This window comes from Hemibagrus wyckioides, linkage group LG06 (assembly GCF_019097595.1).
Source record: "Hemibagrus wyckioides isolate EC202008001 linkage group LG06, SWU_Hwy_1.0, whole genome shotgun sequence".
NCBI lineage: Eukaryota > Metazoa > Chordata > Actinopteri > Siluriformes > Bagridae > Hemibagrus > Hemibagrus wyckioides.
Genome location: NC_080715.1, coordinates 42453069 through 42474152, shown reverse-complemented (window position 1 = coordinate 42474152; position 21084 = coordinate 42453069). Strand labels below are relative to the sequence as shown.

At 41.8% G+C, this 21084-nt stretch overlaps 2 protein-coding genes and 1 pseudogene across 2 annotated transcripts in view; all 3 read left to right on the top strand.

Moving 5' to 3' along the window:
• LOC131355203 (tripartite motif-containing protein 16-like) overlaps nucleotides 1–3330 on the top strand; it is a 15302-nt gene extending 11972 nt beyond the window's left edge. The window contains exon 6 of the mRNA XM_058393484.1: nucleotides 2078–3330. Within this exon, the coding sequence (XP_058249467.1) occupies nucleotides 2078–2616 (539 nt within the window). The 3' untranslated portion in view covers nucleotides 2617–3330. The remainder of the gene's footprint in view (nucleotides 1–2077) is intronic.
• A 4148-nt stretch (nucleotides 3331–7478) lies between these two features.
• Nucleotides 7479–16772, top strand: LOC131353875 (E3 ubiquitin/ISG15 ligase TRIM25-like). Its single transcript, XM_058390946.1, has 2 exons — nucleotides 7479–8026; nucleotides 16685–16772. Exons 1-2 carry the CDS (start codon nucleotides 7479–7481, stop codon nucleotides 16770–16772), a joined length of 636 nt encoding a protein of 211 aa, XP_058246929.1.
• Nucleotides 16773–18342: 1570 nt separating this feature from the next.
• On the top strand, nucleotides 18343–19960 carry LOC131355184 (E3 ubiquitin/ISG15 ligase TRIM25-like; annotated as a pseudogene).
• Nucleotides 19961–21084: the final 1124 nt, after the last annotated feature.

Here is a 21084-nt window from a genome sequence, read left to right as displayed (position 1 = left end):
TGCCTTGACTCGCATATGAACTTAAGTGACATCCCATTCCTAATCCATAGGGTTCATTATGACGTCGGTCCACCCTTTGCAGCTATAACAGCTTCAACTCTTCTGGGAAGGCTGTCCACAAGGTTTAGGAGTGTGTTTATGGGAATTTTTGACCATTCTTCCAGAAGCACATTTGTGAGGTCACACACTGATGTTGGACGAGAAGGCCTGGCTCTCAGTCTCCGCTCTAATTCATCCCAAAGGTGTTCTATCGGGTTGAGGTCAGGACTCTGTGCAGGCCAGTCAAGTTCATCCACACCAGACTCTGTCATCCATGTCTTTATGGACCTTGCTTTGGTCACTGGTGCACAGTCATGTTGGAAGAGGAAGGGGCCAGCTCCAAACTGTTCCCACAAAGTTGGGAGCATGGAATTGTCCAAAATGTCTTGGTATGCTGAAGCATTCAGAGTTCCTTTCACTGGAACTAAGGGGCCAAGCCCAGCTCCTGAAAAACAACCCCACACCATAATCCCCCCTCCACCAAACTTTACACTTGGCACAATGCAGTCAGACAAGTACCGTTCTCCTGGCAACCGCCAAACCCAGACTCGTCCATCAGATTGCCAGATGGAGAAGCGCGATTCGTCACTCCAGAGAACGCGTCTCCACTGCTCTAGAGTCCAGTGGCGGCGTGCTTTACACCACTGCATCCGACGCTTTGCATTGCACTTGGTGATGTATGGCTTGGATGCAGCTGCTCGGCCATGGAAACCCATTCCATGAAGCTCTCTGCGCACTGTTCTTGAGCTAATCTGAAGGCCACATGAAGTTTGGAGGTCTGTAGTGATTGACTCTGCAGAAAGTTGGCGACCTCTTCGCACTATGCGCCTCAGCATCCGCTGACCCCGCTCCGTCAGTTTACGTGGCCTACCACTTCGTGGCTGAGTTGCTGTCGTTCCCAAACACTTCCACGTTCTTATAATACAGCTGACAGTTGACTGTGGAATATTTAGGAGCGAGGAAATTTCACGACTGGATTTGTTGCACAGGTGGCATCCTATCACAGTTCCACGCTGGAATTCACTGAGCTCCTGAGAGCGACCCATTCTTTCACAAATGTTTGTAAAAACAGTCTGCATGCCTAGGTGCTTGATTTTATACACCTGTGGCCATGGAAGTGATTGGAACACCTGATTCTGATTATTTGGATGGGTGAGCGAATACTTTTGGCAATATAGTGTATATACACACACACACACTCACACACACACAGACACATAGACACACACGCACACACCCACTCAGACACACCCACACAAACGCACAGACACACACTCACTCAATCACACACACACTCACAGACACTCACACACACAAACACACACACACACACACGCACACACCCACCCACTCACACACACACAGACACACACTCACACAAACACACACTCACACACACACAGACACACACTCACACACTCACACACTCACACACAAACACACTCACACACACACACACACACACACAAACACACATGCAAACACACATGCAAACACACACACACACGCAAACACACACACACAAAGACATACACACTCACTCACACACACACACAGACACACACACAAACATACACACACACACACACAAAGACATACACACAAAGACACACACACACGCAAACACACACACACACAAAGATACACACACACAAAGATACACACACACATGCACACACACATGCACACACACACACGCACACACGCACACACACACACACGCACACATGCACACACACACATACAAAGACATACAAAGAAAGACACACACACATGCAAACACACACACACACAAAGATATACACACACAAAGATACACACACACACACGCAAACACACACACACACAAAGATACACAAACACACACGCAAACACAAACACACACAATGATACACACACACACACACACGCAAACACACACACACACACACACACACACAGACACACACACACACACTCTCCACATGAATATACAGTATTCTGTGAATGAAACTCAACATGTTCACATTGTTCAGTTTGTTTTTCTCTTTTATTTTAGATTTCTGTGATCTGACTCTGGATCCCAACACGACACATCCTCACCTCATTCTGTCTGAGAAGAACAGAGTGGTGAGAGGCAGTAAGAGAGAGCTGCAGTACTCTGATCATCCAGAGAGATTTGACTCCTATATTCAGGTGTTGTGTAAGGAGAGTGTGTGTAGACGCTGTTACTGGGAGGTGGAGTGGAGCGGTGGTGTTGTGTCCATATCAGTCTCATATAAAGACATCAGCAGGAAAGGATGGGGTAATGAGTGTGGGTTTGGATTCAACAATCAGTCCTGGAGTCTGTATTGTTGTTCTTCTTCTTCTCTCTCTTTCTTTCACAACAACATTGAGACTGATCTCAGAGTTCCATCATCCTCCAGAATAGGAGTTTATGTGGATCACAGTGCAGGAACTCTGTCCTTCTACAGCGTCTCTGACACCATGAAGCTCCTCCACAGAGTCCACACCGCATTCACTCATCCTCTATATGCTGGATTCAGGCTCTACTGGTGTGTAGGTTCTCCATCTGTGAGATTGTGTGATCCAGAATAATGTGTGTAGAGTTTTGTGTAAAATTTCTGCACATTACCACATTGTTACTCCATCATCTGTTTTACTAGCACACAATCCAGCTGCACAAAATACAGTCATTTTTATTTTGTAAGAAAAACTCATGAGGCATTTTACACTGATTAAAGAGTAAATATTAGAAATTAGTTAAAAAAAAGGAATTGTAAATGATCAAATGATATCTTGTGACTTTAGCACTGTAAAGTTCTATCTGTTTGTTTCATATGAAGCATCCTCTCATTAAATCACTAATAAACAGTAATAAAGCCAGTACTGTACAACATTTTAAACCTGTTAGGATCACACTCTAGAAAAATAAAAGATCAACTTTTTAATTCATTTGATTTTTCTGCTTGTGTTCTGGATGTAAAATACACATTCACTTTGTAAAGTCTGAAGTTGTTTCTAAACCCTGAAATTTCATTGTAAAGCATTTAACAATATTTAAACTACATTAAATCATACAGTAGGTGATTGGTTAAAGCTACCTGTGTTGTGTTCATCCCATATTCAGTCTGGATGATGATTGGCTGGCAGACAGAAACTTATAATACAGTCTAGACCAAAAGAACATCTTAAAAAATTCTTTGGATGGATAAATAAGATTATATTAATCTTCATTTCCAATAAAGTAAAAGCTGTTGATAGAATGCAGGTAAATTAACAAGGAGTTTAGTTTTAAGGTCATAGTCACATCTAAGGAGAAAGCTGATACCTCCTAGTTTCATAAAAATTGAATTTGGTATATGAAACTAAAAGGTTTTTAAATTCAATATTTTAATTTCAAAATTAATTTAAAATTTAATTCAAAATTTTAATCCTTTAATGGCTTTTCTGACTTCATAATCCATGACTATAATTCCTTTTCTAATGTAATGTGTTTTTTTCTTTGTTTTTATAATAATAAATAGCAGGGGTGAGATAAACAACATTGTTTAATTCCTTTATTAATTGAGAATTTTTGCGATGAACTCTGTAGTAACAAGACTATTACTGTTAGACTATTAGTGTCCTTATAAAGTAATTTAATTTAAAGTTTTCTCCAAACCCAAACAGTCCAAGAGTATGAAACATAAGTTCTAACACATCTTGAATTAAGTAATAGTAGTCCAGTAGGTCAAGCTCAAGTCAAGTCTATTATCATGAATAGATCAACCTTTCAAGAAACGTGACTGACACTGCACCATGGCTGACACTGACATTTAACCCCCTTGTAGGGTTAATCTAAAACAACACTACCCTGGAAGACTGAAAGATGGAATGATCTCACTTCACGCTCTGATTTATTTGGTTTCAATGCACTTAAATGAATGTATGTTTTTTTCCTACCCTACTGTGTGCTACACTAAAGGATTTAGACAGACGGGCTTCATGAAAAACTCAACTTTTTAATGACAGAGGTCAAGGCATTACACTCCCATGTGTCAGCCAATTCATACCTTTCCCTTTTCCCACCATACAATAGGCAGGCTAAAACAGATTCCTCATCAAAACAAACATCTCATATATAAAAATTTACATATTTCAAAATACATCCTCTACATTTCCGCAATGCTGAACAGTGCCATTCCACCAACATATCCACCCATGAAAAAATGTTAGAAACAGGACAAATTCTTGAAGTAATTTAGTACTTTAATGTGTCTTTTTTCTTCATAGTATGCACATAGCATCCATTTCTTCACCCATTTGTCCTCACTGTGGCAAGAGCAGGGGAGAGAAAGACTAACTTGGGAAAGTACAGCTCTGCAAAAATGTAAAATGGAGTACAGACTATGCCACTTAGGGTATTTCAACCCAGGATTAACCACTTTATCCAAAATAGCCAGCACAGGTTTGTTTCCATTGATCAGGCAGAGACAAAACAGATCAACCTTTTAACTCATTTGATTTTTCTGCTTGTGTTCTTGATGTAAAATATATGGAGTCAGTTCAGTGCCACATATTGTCACAAATACCACACAGGAACAAACTGGGAATTTAAACCCCGAGTGGGGTATGTTTATTGAGCAAAACGGAATATGGGTAGAAAGGTGAAGGAGAGGAACTCTCAGCCCAGCATGCAATGGCAACCAGAGAATGGAGGCAGAAGGAACCAGGACTAGTCCACTTTGGGGAAGGAGGTAAGTGGAGCTGGAGAAGTGAATACTGAGGATAGTACCGGAAATAAAGAGAAAGTGAAACTTTAGCTTTATGCTAGAGCGAGGGGTAGCGAGTCGGCGTCTACTTGTGAGACCAGACAAAGAAAGAGTGGAAACATGAGGTTTAAATAGGGGAGTGCAGGTTCGCTTAATTAAAACTCAGGCGAATGAGTGCGCTGGTGAGAAGTGGAGTCCGGCGTGCCTGTGACAGAACCCCCCCGGCCCATACCCCTCCCAGTCAACGAGGTATTCGAAACTGCCACCACGATGCCAGGATCTCCTTGACCGTGTACACAGAGGAGTCCTCGACCACCATAGGGAGAGGGGGATCAGCGGCTGCACCAGACTCTGTGGAGGGAGAAGGAGAGACAGGTGAGACAAAAGGTTTAAGAAGGCCCACGTGAAATGTGGGGTGAATCTCATAGTGTGAGGGAAGCTGAAGTTCTACGGTGACAGGATTGATCTGTTTGGTGACGAGGAATGGGCCGATGAATCTGGGGCTGAACTTTTTGCAGGGCAGACGCAGACAGATGTCCCTGGTGGAGAGCCAAACCTTCTGTCCCAGTTGGTATTGGGGTGTGTCACTCCTGCATGCATCCGCTAGCCACTTGTCGCATCTTATGGCCTGCTGCAACCTCTGATGGGCTGAATTCCAGGCTCTCTCACTTTCCTGGAACCAGTGTTGGACAGATGGCACTGTGGAAGGCTCCTCTGACCAGAGGAATACTGGTGGTTGGTACCTGAGTATGCACTGGAAGGGGGTGAGACCGGTGGTAGTTTGGTGAAGGGAGTTCTGTGCATACTTTGCCCATGGAAGGAAATGGTGCCAGGAGTTTTGCTGATTGTGGCAGAAGGAACGCAAGTATCTACTGACCTCTTGTATCTTACATTCCATTTGACCATTGGACTCGGGGTAATATCCAGAGGTCAGGCTGACTGTCACACCTAGGTGGTGGAAGAAGGCCTTCCAGACTCGGGACACGAACTGGGGTCCTGTGTCCAAGACAACGTCCTTTGGGATTCCAAAATTTTGGAAGATGTGCTGGAACAGATTTTCTGCGGTCTCTAAGGCTGTAGGGAGACCTTTCAGAGGGATGAGGCGGCAAGCCTTAGAGAACCAGTCTACTGCCACCAGGATGCAGATGTGACCATCTGAGGCAGGTAAATCTGTAATGAAGTCTATGCCTAGGTGTGACCAGGGGTGCTGAGGAGTGGGTAATGGGACCAGTTTGCCTGATGGGAGATGCCTAGGAGTTTTGGCAATGGCATACTCCTGGCAGCCCCTGACGTACCTTCTGACGTCCGACTGTAGACCAGGCCACCAGTATCTTTCCTGAAGAATCAAGAGAGTCTGACTGATGCCTGCATGCCCAGTGTCCAGGGAGGAGTGAGCCGACTGGATTAGGCGTTGACGAAGGGACAATGGGACATAAGTGAGGTCAGGAGGACATTCTGGGGGAGTCGGCTCGAAGACACTGGCCGATGTCATGTCATCCTCTAATCCCTACTGAATAGAAGATACCAGTATTTTAGGGGGTAGTATGGGTTCAGGTTGTTTGGAGGGAGCATCTGGAGAATATAGGCAGGAAAGAGTGTCTGCCTTAACGTTTTTGGACCCTGGGCGGTAAGTGATCTTGAAGTCAAACTGGGTGAAGAACAGGGCCCACCAAGCTTGACGTGGGTTGAGCCATTTAGCATCACGAAGGTATTGGAGGTTCCTGTGGTCTGTGATGACTGTGAATGGGTGACGAGCTCCCTCCAGCCAGTGCCACACTCCTCCAAGGCTAACTTAATGGCCAGCAATTCTCTGTTCCCTACATCATAGTTCTGTTCACAGGAGGAGAGTTTCTTTGGATAGGCACATGGGTGAAGTTGTGCTGGGCTACCGTGCTCTTGAGACAGAACTGCCCCCACTCCAGTGGTGGATGCATGTACCTCCACGATGAAGGGGAGTCTGGGATCAGGATGCGTCAGGAGGGGTGCTGAGGTGAAGAGTTGTTTGAGGAGCTCAAAGGCTTGGTTGGTTTCTGGAACTCTGGAGAGTTTTGGTCCCTTTCTAAGGAGATTCATGAGGGGGATCGATGATGGAACTATAACCTCTGATGAATCTCCTGTAGAAATTGGCAAAGCTGAGAAACCTTTGTAGTTCCTTCACGGTAGTGGGAAGCGGCCAGGAGGTGATGGCTTCCACCTTGCCTTCTTCCATATTAATACTGGTGGGGCTGATTACATAGCCTAAGAAATTGGTGGATTGTAGATGTAAGGAGCACTTTTCGGCCTTCAGGAAGAGGTGGTGTTGCTGATTTATTTAATCATGTGCTTTCTGATATGTTGTGAGCTGTAAATGTTTGTAAATACATTTTTGTATATATTCCAACAATAAAAATAATTGTCGGTGTACAGCCATCAGAAGTGAGTGAATAAATATTTCAGCATGTCATTTTTTAATATAAAAAGTGTGAAATAAAAAAAAGACCCATTCTGTATTTCATGAAATCAATCCTAATAAGTGTAGCAGCTACATGGTTATATTTATGCACTGAAGGGAGATGGAAATGGTTAACAGAGGAGTGTTCATAACCTGTCTGTGTTTGTGCTCCTCCTCCCTCCCTCTCTCTCTTACAGAACCAGGAAGTAACTCCTCATTTTAGATAAGGCAAAACTGATCACAGAATCTCACTGTCTCTGTCTGTTTTCAGGAAAATGGCTGAGGCCGGTATTTCAGTAGATCAGGATCAGTTCATCTGTCCAGTGTGTCTGGATCTCCTGAAGGATCCGGTGGCTATCCCCTGTGGTCACAGTTTCTGTAAGGTGTGTATTAATGGCTGCTGGGATCAGGAGGATCAGAAGGGCGTCTACAGCTGTCCTCAGTGCAGAGACACTTTCACTCCAAGGCCTGTTCTACGCAGAAACAACATGCTGGCTGAAGTGGTGGAGAAACTGAAGAAGACTGAAGTCCAAGCTGCTTCTCCTGCTCACTGTTACGCTGGACCTGGAGATGTGGAGTGTGATTTCTGCACCGGGAGAAAACACAAAGCCGTCAAGTCCTGTCTGATATGTCTGGCCTCCTTTTGTGAAACTCACCTGAAACCTCATTATGAAGTTCCTGCATTAAAAAAGCACAAGTTAATCGAAGCTTCTGGAAATCTACAAGAGAAGATCTGCTCTGAACATGATAAAATGCTGGAGATCTACTGTCATACTGATCAAAGATGTATTTGCTCTTTGCAGCAGGAAGAGCAGAGAAACAGGTGAGAACTCATCCCAATGATATTTCTCATTTAGATTTAGCAGCTTTGGTCAGTTACAAGATTGAACTTGTGATTGAAGAATTAAGTAAATGTATTAAGTAAACATATCTTTACTCAACGTTCATCATAATCAGATTATAGGAGTAACCTTCACCTAGCCAACAACCATTTTAGAACTTAAACTAGTCAAAACAAGACAGAAAACAGGAGGGAACTTTAGTTAAAGTCTTTAACTGCGCTTAATATATATCCTTACATCATTTATAACCTTATGAATATATCTGATGTGTTCAGAGTGAGTTAAAGGAGGATCAGATGAAATTCCAGCAGAGAATCCAGGAGAAGCAGAAGAAGGTGCAGGAGCTGAAACAGGCTGTGAACACTATAAAGGTGAGCAGTGAGCAGAGACAGAGCTGCTCCTAGAAACACACACAACATGGACAACCAGTCATTTAGAGTCCCAGTAAGAGAGGGAATGATAGATGAGATTTAAATCTTCTGTGTGTGTGTGTGTGTATGTGTGTGTATGTGTATGTGTGTGTATGTGTATGTGTGTGTATGTGTGTGTGTGTGTGTGTGTGTGTCCTAACAACTCAGTGCACAGACAGCAGTAGATGACAGTGAGAGGATCTTTACTGAGATGATCAGCTCCATGGAGAAAAAGCGCTCGGAGGTGACGGAGCTGATCAGAGCTCAGGAGAAGGCTGAACTGAGTCCAGCTGAATGACTCCTGGAGAAACTGGAGCAGGAGATTGCTGATCTTCAGAGGAGAGTCACTGAGCTGGAGCAGCTTTCACACACACACGATCACATCCATTTCCTCCAGGTAACACTCACTGTCTGATCTACAGAGCCAGCTGTTCCTCACACACTCTCTAAAACACCTCTCATTAAAGCAGCAATAAATGTCCCTGTCTGACATCACAAGTGTGTCTTTCATTTCATTTCTTCTCTGTAGGCTTTAGCTTCTGGACGTCGATCGCCTCCATTTGAAAGACCAGATTTTGACATGTCCAGCATCACTGTCCCTCAACATCTGTCATTTGATGGATTGAGGAATTCTCTCTCAGATCTGAAGAAGAGACTGGAGGAATTCTGTGAGGAGGAATTCAACAAAATCCCTCCACATGGTAAGAGGAGCTGCTCCTGCTGGAGAAACACAATGATGGACGTCTTTACTCGCTCTGTGAAGTGTTATTTCTTAGCCATGCTCCTGCTTACTTTTCTGCAGCCAGTTTGCTCACCTGACACTTTGAAGTAAAATACTGATTTCAAATGAATAAACTGACTGTATCACTTTCAACTGTTTCCATCTTTTACACAACCTGATGATGCTTTTTGTCTTCATTTCCATTTTTCTCTCCACAGCTGCAGCAGTTCAGATCATTTCACCACCAGAGCCACAGAGCAGAGAAGAGTTTCTGAAATGTACATCTAACACACACACACACACACACACACAAAGACACACACATTTACACAATAACACACACACACACACTCTTCATATATACAGTATATAGATTATAGATTATACAGTATTCTGTGAATTAAACCCAACATGTTCACATTGTTCAGTTTGTTTTTCTCTTTTATTTTAGATTTCTGTTATCTGACTCTGGATCCCAACACGACACATCCTAACCTCATTCTGTCTGAGAAGAACAGAGTGGTGAGATACAGTGAGAGAGAGCAGCAGTACTCTGATCATCCAGAGAGATTTGACTCCTTTATTCAGGTGTTGTGTAAGGAGAGTGTGTGTGGATGCTGTTACTGGGAGGTGGAGTGGAGCGGTGGTGTTGTGTCCGCTCTTTTTCTATCACAACAACATTGAGACTGATCTCAGAGTTCCATCACCCTCCAGAATAGGAGTTTATGTGGATCACAGTGCAGGAACTCTGTCCTTCTACAGCATCTCTGACACCATGAAGCTCCTCCACAGAGTCCACACCACATTCACTCAGCCCCTATACGCTGGGTTTAGGCTCTCCTGGTGGTCTGGTTCTGCATCTGTGAGATTGTGTGATCCAGAATAATGTGTGTAGTGTTTTGTGTAAAATTCCTGCACATTACCACATTGTTACTCCATCATCAACCACACACTTACTTCTGTGTGAGTATTCCAGTTTAGAATTACCAACCAACTTATACATGTCAAACCCAGGACCTTCTTGCTGTGAGGCAACAGTGCTAACCACTAAGCCACCGTGCTGCCCATTAGACGGAACCTTAAAAACCGAAATTAAAATAACCCCAAAAATAAAAAAATACCCTTTTGACATTACAAAACCAGCTTAACTGAATTCCTCTGTTCACATAAGCCACAGCAAGCTAAACTAATACAGGATATAAAAACGTGGGAAAATAGCATAGACAAAAAGTACCAAACGTCCTTGCACAGAGTCACATTTCATTAAAACGTTTTCTTCTAAGTGTTAAAAGTTGCCCAAAATAATTTATATTCTACATTTTTATGAGTTGTCAACACATTTACCTAAATGATAAAAAGACACAGCACGAGTCAGTGAGCCTGATAAAAGTTCATGTTAATGTGAAAGGGAAGGGTTTGATAGGATTGATTCTGGAGTCTTCAATTGGACCTCGTCACCCCTCCCCCATTGCAAAGCGCCATCTACAGGTGTGGCGGTGAACAGCAGAGAAAGTATTTGTCAATGCGAAAAGGAATAATTTCAGGGAATAATAAAAATATTAGATTAATTTCAAATTTGGAGGGATGCCTGTTATTGTTATTCAGACAAGAAATGTCAAGGTTCTTTCACTGTGAAAAATTAGGCCTACTGTAAATTAATTAACTGGCAATACATTATTACAAAAAATATAGTAATTTCAGTATTGTAATTACACAGCATTATGGTATCATTAAAAATAAAAAAATAATAACCTGTCTGAAATATTTTTAATCATCATTTTGCCAAATGATGAGGCCTTATAAGAAAAAGTGATAAACAGCTGAATTATTGATGTCAATGTGATGTCAATATGACATCAATTTCACTTCTAAAACATGACATTGATTTGATGTCATATTGACATCACATTGACATCAATAATTCAGCTGTTTATCACGTGTCAATTGAACGTCAAACATTTTGCCCTACATATATAAACCAATTTCAATATAGGATTAACTTCCTATTTTAAACCAATTACCACTGGAAGAAATTGCCTTCCAAACTGAATTTAAAATAATGTTATAGCATCTTGATCGAGTCTTGACTAACATTTGACATCAAATTGATATCAACATGCCCGCTGGGGTCCTTAAGAATGTCTTTTTGAGAAAAGTAACCGTATTAAAATTGACTATTCCTTGTGAGGTGTGAAATACTGCAGACTAATTTCTTTTCTACTTTGCTATTTAATGGTTGATTAGTATCTATTGCTGTGGTGTCATAATGATGCTATAGAGGTGGATTAATTCAGGAAGGACACCAGTGAAGGCCTAGGTGTGAAATGCACGGCCCGCCACTGAGAGTCAGGATGATTCCGAATGATGATGTGTCAGACGTGCACAAGGAGACGGCAAGATTCAGAATGAGCTTTTGAGTCATAATGAATTGGTATAATGAAGAGAGTATAAAGTCAAAGTCAAAAGTCAAAGAGGCTTTAATGTCACTTCAACCATATAGAGTATAGCTGATGCAGTACACAGTGAAATGAAACAACGTTCCTCCTAGACCAAAGGTGCTACACAGAACAAAGACAAAGTGCAGTGACGCAGACAAACATTGAGCTAAACATAGAGATAAAACTAAATTATACTTAAGGTGCAATCTTTAATCTAGACCAGGGGTCGGCAACCCGCGGCTCTGGAGCTGCATGTGGCTCTTTCATCCCTCTGCTGTAGCTCTCTGTGGCTTTGGAAAATAAATAATGAGTATTTAATTTAAATTTATTTTATTTTTGTCCATTAGTTTTTTAAATGTAATTCTAAATTTGTAGATTATGGTGATCTTGTAACATTAAAATAAAACGTGTTTAATTTTAATCGCTCAAAATATGGGTCACAACCACCGATGGTGCGACACCCGCCAGGACGATTTATTGAGCTTTTCAACCGCCAGTAGGCCAACCATGGATGAGTCCAAGAGTCCTAAAATGAATTCAAAAGTGCTACGTGGGCAGATTCATTTGCTTTCACTGCTGACGAGACTGGTTTACCAGAATGCTTAAGATGTGGTGAGAAACTGGCAAACAACAAAAAGTCGAATATTGCAAGACATTTCCAGAATAAACAAATAGCCTTTGCTGAAAAATATCCGGATGGAGATGAGAGAAAAAAGCCGTTTCGGAACTGATGCAGAAGGTTCAGAAACAGATGGCATATTTGGTTTGCTGCAGGTGGATAATATAAGTTCGGCTTTTTATTTCATAAATACGAGGAGGACTCAAATAGAAATTGAAATTCAACCCAGCGTCTGTTTTTTCGGAGTTGAAAATGTTTTTGTTGCATGCAGAAAAAACATTGTTTTCTCTCTAGCAGTTCATTGATTTCATAAATGCAACACACTATAGTTGTTTTTATACATAGCATAAAGGTAAATAATAATAATATATGCAGTGTTATCTTCATTTTAGATCAGTGGAACGATTCTTTTTAAAGTCACTCACTGAAATGAATCGAGTCAGTGATTCCTTCTGAGTTAGTTCCTTTTGAAAAGTGATTCTTTTATAGCCCTCGTTTCCTATACAAACTCTAACCATGGTGGGAAATAGTTGTTATATATCTGTTTCTTAAGTTATCAAAGGGAAGCACTTTACCAAATTAAATCAGTCACAGGCCCTGTAACATTTTCCAACCACCTCTTTACTTCGCACGTGCATATATTTACCAACCACATGAACAAACTTCCCATTATGCCTTCTACTCCATCGTCTTAAAGACACAGACATAATTACAGTACGACATCCCCCCCAAAGTTGGATAGAGACCATCCATTCAACCTGTCTCAATCTTGCCTGAACACATAACATACCTAAACATTATTTATAAAACACTACATTCTTTAAACAAACTCTAAATTTGTGAAACCCTGAACTTCTCAACAGCCCTTTTTAATCATCAACTCAAGAATTCAATCAATAACAAAGTCTGTAAATTTTTGAGGTAATTTCCATTCCCTTTTGGGCTTCACATATGTGACATCTTGGTGAAACTCTGTTGTAGACACAGGTCTGTCTGAGCCCTCTATCAATGTCTGTTGATTTGCATCCCCAGAACTGCTGTCACCTTCTGCTTTCCTGCTATCCTGTTTGTCTTCAATGTTTTTCTCCACATATTTCCTAACAAATGTTGTGTTGCGACTGTATCTGGCTCCAGTGGGTGACTCAACAGTTATTTTGTTTCCAGTTTTTCTGATCACTGTGTGAGGTGTTGCATTGAATGGTGTTGTGAACTTATCGGTTTTGTCCTGTCTGATCAAAACCCGATCTCCAACAGCTACACTTGAGTGTTCTGCTTTGCGATGTTCATCTGCATACAGTTTGTATTTCACTTTTTTCTCAGCATCATCGTCATGAACTTCAAGATCTGTCTCCATAGATGTTAGTTCAGGTAACTTGCCTCTCATTTTCCTTTTAAATAAAAGTTCAGCCGGGGTTTTGCCTGTTGTGTTAGGCACGATTCCCCTGTACACTGTGACATACTTTCTGAGTTACTTTCGCCAGTCAAGTCCTTCTGACTGTGCGATTCAAACACGTTTCAAGATAGAGGCGTTCTGACGCTCGACTTCACCATTGGCTTGGGCCCATTTAGGTGTTGTTTTCAGATGTTTAATCCCATTTCCTTCACAGAAATGCTTGAATTCATCTGATGTGAACTGAGGTCCGTTGTCTGATTTCAGTGTTATGGGAAGTCCAGGTCGGCTAAACATATCTTCCAGGCTGTCAATCACGTTTGAAGTTGTGGTGGAGGTCAGTATGTCATACTCATAGTACCTGCTATAATAATCCACCATGACTAGGATTGAGTGTTTCGAAGGCAAGGGTCCCACACTGAAAAAAATGATTCATTGAATTTACTCAATTTTTTTAAGTGGTTGCAATCAATTTATTTTAGCTACATTTAAATAAATAAATGTAGTTCAAAGTCAGTGAACTTAATTTATTTATTTAATTGTAGCTAAAATAAATTGATTGCAACCACTTAAAAAAATGAGTAAATTCAATGAATCATTTTTTTCAGTGCAGTAAATCCACTGCTAGATCTTGCCATGGTCCATCAGGCAATAGTAACGGTCGCAGCGGCTCTGGAGCATCCGGACGAGAGACAATTTGACAACCATGACATGATTTACAGTGTCTCTCAGCAGCTCTGTCCATGCCAGGCCACCATACTTTGGTCCTGAGATGCTGCTTAGTTCCGACTATACCTAGATGTCCCTCATGGGCAAGTGCTAGTGCTCGTGCTTGTAGTGCTTTTGGAAGAACAATACGTGTTCCACATAGAACCAGATAGCCTATTGTGCACAGTTCATTAGCTATGGCTGCATATGGCATACACTATTCAAAGTGTCCACTTTCAATGGCTCTTCTCACTTCTATCAGTTCTGGATCTTTTTCTGAAGCCTCTTCCACCTCCCTTGTGGTTAGGGCTTTTGGGGTGGCACTAATGGCTACAAATCTCACCTACTCATCCGATTCATGTGAGTGCTTCTCTCCCATTGCTGTGCTCCCCAAATGTCATGACAAAGGGTCAGTGATATTTTCTTTTCCTGAAACATAGACAATCTTGAAGTTATATGGTTGGAGATGTAAAACCCACCGCTCTACATGGGCACAGGGCTTAGAGTGTGAACCATATATTGACTCCAATGGTTTATGGTCTGTAAGCAGGTCAAACTGTCTCCGATAGATATATGGGTGAAGCCTCTCACAGGCCCATACAAGGGCAAGGGCCTCTCTCTTGGTCTGGGAGTACCGTCTCTCGCAGTCTGAAAGACTTCTGCTGATGTAGCACACTGGTACCATTTGACCCCTTTGACACTGCGTTAGTACAGCCCCCAACCCGACAGGGCTGGCATCAGCTATAACCTGGGTTGGTGCATCTTTGTCGAAATATGCCAAGGTCCCTGCTTTTGCAAATTCATCTTTCAGGGCAATAAATGCCCTTTCTGTTCAGGCTCGAAGACAAATTCTGTTTCCTTTCTGGTTAGACGTGTCAATGGCTCTGCCAAGGTAGCAAATTGTGGAATAAATCTGCTACTGTAACTGACAAGTCCAAGAAAACTTCTAACTTCAGAGGCATTTTGTGGTTCTCGGGCTTCCACCACATCTCTGACTCTTTCTTCGGTGGGCCCAATCCCTTTCTGGGTGAGCAGAATACCCATGAAGTTTAAACGATCCATGCAAAACTTACATTTTGCAGGATTCAAAGTCAGCCCACATTCTCTTAGACGCTTTATGACAGCATGCAGGCATTGATTGTGTGTTTCGTGGTTGGGCGTATGCACAATTACATCATCCGAAACGTTTTCGACTCACTCTATTCCAGCGAGTGCAGAAGCTATCTCATGTTGATATTGTTCACTTGCGGATGATACTCCAAAAATGAGACGCTTGTATCTGTATACTACATTGTCAACCACAAATGTTGTGATCTGGCGAGATTCTGGTGTTAGCTCTAACTGATGATAACCCCATTTAAGATCCAATTTGCTGAAGATCATTGATCCGTTCACATTTTGTACGAGCTCATCTACTGTAGGAATGGGGTATCGTTCTCTGATGATTGCGCAATTGGCCTGTCGCATGTCAAGACAAAGTCTGATTTCAGAATTGGCATTTGGCATGATTACGACTGGATTAACCCATGGGGTAGGTCCATTTACTTCTTTGATAATATCCATTTCTAGGAGTTCTTTTATCTTTTCCTCCACAGGACCCCTTAGATTAAATGGTATTCTTCTTAAGGGCTGGGCTACTGGCTGGACTGTTTGATCTATGTACAGACAGATTTGCTTAGTTTTCAGCTTACCAACTCCCTGAAGCACTTCTGGGTATTGTGACTGTAGTGATTGTTTAAGGTCTATTACTGCTGCAATGTCTGTGCCAATCTTGAGTACTCCACGTTTCATAGCTGTATCTCTGCCTAACAGAGGTTCACCAGTCCCTTTTATAACAATGAACTCGGCGTGTACCATCTGACTGCCTATTTTTACATCACACTTGAAAGCTCCCTTTACTGGCAAAGGCTGATCAGATGAGTAAGAAAACAATTTCTTCTCTGTATCTGGAAGGTACGAATGGCATTTACTTCTCTCTGATTTCAGCTTCTCCCAAGTTTTTTCATCAATGATATTGCTGGATGCACCTGAGTCTACCAGCATCCTCAGATGAACATTACCCAAGCAAACATTCAGTCTATCTGTACGTCTGCAGTTATCTTGAATGACAAATGCATATTCAGTCTGTCCTTCCACTTGGTTAACTGTTTGCTTAACATTTTTAGTTTTGCACATTTTTGAGAAATGGTCTCGTCCTTTACATTTGTGACACATCTGGCCTCGAGCAGGACATTTTAAATCTCTTCCTAAATGGTCTATATTTCCACATCTGTAACATTGTTTACTTATCTTACCGCCTTCTGCTTGTTGTTTTCCTTTAAATTTTACTTTCGTATTTCCTCCTTTTTTCCAGACTCTATTCACAGACTCAGTGTCAGGCTTTGATGTGTCGCTCACGGATGATGCAGACATCTGTTCCTCTATCCGTTCACAGAGAGTAGCAACCTCTAATGTGCCATCAAGTGTGAGATTATGTCCTTCCTCTAAAAGTTTCCGGCGCACATATGTTGATGAGCATTTGCCTGCGAATGCACTGTCTCTCGCCGCCTGTCTGAGACGTGTTGCAAACTGTTGAACTGTCTCGCTGGAGTTTTGGGAAGGTTTATAAAAGGTCTGCCGTGCATATGCAGCATTCACTCGTGGCACAAAGTATGTATTGAAGGCTGCAACGGCTGTATTATAATCGTCAGCATTCCCCGTATTTGGCAGTGTGGTGAATACATCTTGGACATCAAGTCTAGCGTGATGCAAAAGAAGCGCTCTGGGTTGACGAACTGAAGCAGCGACTCTCTCTTCAATTATAAGCCCTTTCCCATCTGCATAAAGTTCAAATGATGTCAGCCACCTTGTCCATCTTGGCCCAAGAGTTGCGGGATCTTTGTAGCATTCAAACATAGGAAGACCTGACTTCTCCATCGCATGCAATCAGTGCTTACACCCTCCAGGCTGCATCCTCGTCGCCAATGTTATATATCTGTTTCTTAAGTTATCAAAGGGAAGCACTTTACCGAATTAAATCAGTCACAGGCTGTGTAACATTTTCCAACCACCTCTTTACTTCGCATGTGCATATATTTACCAACCACATGAACAAACTTCCCATCATGCCTTCTACTCCATCGTCTTAAAGACACAGACATAATTACAGTACATGACAATAGTGATTAATAATTTAACGACTATAGTTATGTACTGTTATGTTATGGCGTGTATCTAATAGTAATTACAAATTGAAATAGTTTTAAATGTTTACACGCGCAGAGTCCATTGCGCTAGCATTAAACCGGACACACTAACTTTAGTTCGGTTAGCGAAAACTAGCAAATCCCGCCTCCTTTACGACAATTGGTGAGTTTCACTGTCTGTTAGCAAAATATAAAATTGTAGCCAATCACAGCATTCTTTGAGACCGCGTCAGCCAATTAAATCTGGGAAGGCGGGAATGAAACAGGTGTCGTTGTGCCGCCATCAGGAGTGAGTGCACTTACCAAAACACACAGGGGTTTTTATATATGATTAATCATTAAAGCCATAAATAATATAACTTTTTATAGTTATATTAATCACTATGTATAAAATGTGAGAAAATTAAATCTACATTTCAGAATGTCAGTTGTGTGCAATATTACAGCTCTACACTATTATTTGTACAGTATTTGTATTTATTTATTCTATTTTACAGTTTATATAACGGTGTTTAAATTTCTTTCTTTCTCTCTTGTATTTTTATTTTTATTAAAGCAGCTGTAACATGGCAAAGGAATTTACCCCTGGGATTAATAAAGTTCTTTGAATCTTGAATCTAATGGAAAAAAAAAATAATAATTAGACCCATTCTATATTTAATAAGTGAAGAAGCTACTTGGATATATTTATGCACTGAAGGGAGATGAAATGGTTAACAGAGGAGTGTTCATAACCTGTCTTTTTTGTGCTCCTCCTCTTCCTCCTCTCTCTCTCTCTCTCTCTCTCTCTCACAGAACCAGGAAGTAACTCCTCCTTTCAGAGAAAACAAAACTGATTTCTTGCACCGTGTTTAAGTTCAGGAAAATGGCTGAGGCCAGTATTTCAGTAGATCAGTTTTTAGTGGATCAGTTCATCTGTCCAGTGTGTCTGGATCTCCTGAAGGATCCGGTGACTATCCCCTGTGGTCACAGTTTCTGTAAGGTGTGTATTAATGGCTGCTGGGATCAGGAGGATCAGAGTGGAGTCTATAGCTGTCCTCTGACACTTTCACTCCAAGGCCTGTTCTACGCAGAAACAACATGCTGGCTGAAGTGGTGGAGAAACTGAAGAAGACTGAAGTCCAAGCTGCTTCTCCTGCTCACTGTTACGCTGGACCTGGAGATGTGGAGTGTGATTTCTGCACTGGGAGAAAACACAAAGCCGTCAAGTCCTGTCTGATGTGTCTGGCCTCCTTTTGTGAAACTCATCTGAAATCTCACTATGAAGTTCCTGCTTGGAAAAAACACAAGTTAATCGAAGCTTCTGGAAATCTACAAGAGAAGATCTGCTCTGAACATGATAAAGTGCTGGAGATCTACTGTCGTACTGACAAAAGCTTCATCTGTTATCTGTGTATGACGGATGAACACAAAACCCACGACACTGTCTCAGTTAAAGCTTACAGAACTGAAAAAGGGGTGAGAAATAAAAGTTAAATATTATTTTAAAGATGTTATGAATATAGTTTTAAAATAAGTTCCTCAGTGCAGAATTATGTGTATAATTAAAATGTGTGCATGTGCCACTGAGTTATTAAGGTTTGCTGTAACCCTGTGGTTCCCAATCCTAGTCCTGGATAATTTTTCAATGTTTTATATCTATGAACTTCACCAAACATCCAGTCTATTACATTATAATGAAGTGTTACATAGAACCAGAGTGAACTTTATCCTTTTATCGTCAGTTAATGTTCACCCACTGAGCTCAGAAACTCATAATGCACACACAGTGAGATATATTTTATTTTTCCTCAGAGTGAGTTAAAGGAGGATCAGATAAAATTCCAGCAGAGAATCCAGGAGAAGCAGAAGAAGGTGCAGGAGCTGAAACAGGCTGTGAACACTATAAAGGTGAGCAGTGAGCAGAGACAGAGCTGCTCCTAGAAACACACACAACATGGACAACCAGTCATTTAGAGTCCCAGTAAGAGAGGGAATGATAGATGAGATTTAAATCTTCTGTGTGTGTGTGTGTGTGTGTTCGTGTGTGTCTGTGTGTCTGTGTGTGTGTCTGTGTGTGTGTCTGTGTGTGTGTCTGTGTGTGTGTCTGTGTGTGTGTCTGTGTGTGTGTGTGTGTGTGTGTGTGTGTGTGTGTGTGTGTGTGTGTGTGTGTGTGTCCTAACAGCTCAGTGCAGACAGCAGTAAATGACAGTGAGAGGATCTTTACTGAGATGATCAGCTCCATGGAGAAAAAGCGCTCGGAGGTGATGGAGCTGATCAGAGCTCAGGAGAAGGCTGAACTGAGTCGAGCTGAACGACTCCTGGAGCAACTGGAGCAGGAGATTTGACCAGATCCAGCATCACTGTCCCTCAACATCTGTCATTTAATGGAGTGAGGAATTCTCTCTCAGATCTGAAGAAGAGACTGGAGGAATTCTGTGAGGAGGAATTCAACAAAATCCCTCCACATGGTAAGAGGAGCTGCTCCTGCTGGAGAAACACAATGATGGACGTCTTTACTCGCTCTGTGAAGTGTTATTTCTTAGCCATGCTCCTGCTTACTTTTCTGCAGCCAGTTTGCTCACCTGACACTTTGAAGTAAAATACTGATTTCAAATGAATAAACTGACTGTATCACTTTCAACTGTTTCCATCTTTTACACAACCTGATGATGCTTTTTGTCTTCATTTCCATTTTTCTCTCCACAGCTGCAGCAGTTCAGATCATTTCACCACCAGAGACACAGAAAAGAGAAGAGTTTCTGAAATGTACATCTAACACACACATATATACACACACACACACACACACACTTACACACACACACAAAGACACACACACAAACACAAAGACAGACACACACACACACACTCTTCACATGAATATAAAGTATTCTGTGAATGAAACCCAACATGTTCACATTGTTCAGTTTGTTTTTCTCTTTTATTTTAGATTTCTGTGATCTGACTCTGGATCCCAACACGACACATCCTAACCTCATTCTGTCTGAGAAGAACAGAGTGGTGAGATACAGTGAGAGAAAGCAGAAGTACTCCAATAATCCAGAGAGATTTGACTCCTGGCCTCAGGTGTTGTGTAAGGAGAGTGTGTGTGGACACTGTTACTGGGAGGTGGAGTGGAGCGGTGGTGGTGTGTCCATATCAGTCTCATATAAAGACATCAGCAGGAAAGGACGGGGTTATGAGTGTGAGTTTGGATTCAACAATCAGTCCTGGAGTCTGGAGTGTTCTTCTTCTTCTTCTCTCTCTTTCTATCACAACAACATTCACTGATCTCAGAGTTCCAGCATCCTCCAGAATAGGAGTTTATGTGGATCACAGTGCAGGAACTCTGTCCTTCTACAGCGTCTCTGACACCATGAAGCTCCTCCACAGAGTCCACACCACAATCACTCAGCCTCTATACGCTGGATTCAGGCTCTACTGGTGGTCTGTTTCTCCATCTGTGAGATTGTGTGATCCAGAATAATGTGTGTAGAGTTTTGTGTAAAATTCCTGCACATTACCACATTGTTACTCCATCATCTGTTTTACTAGCACACAATCCAGCTGCACAAAAAATTGTCAT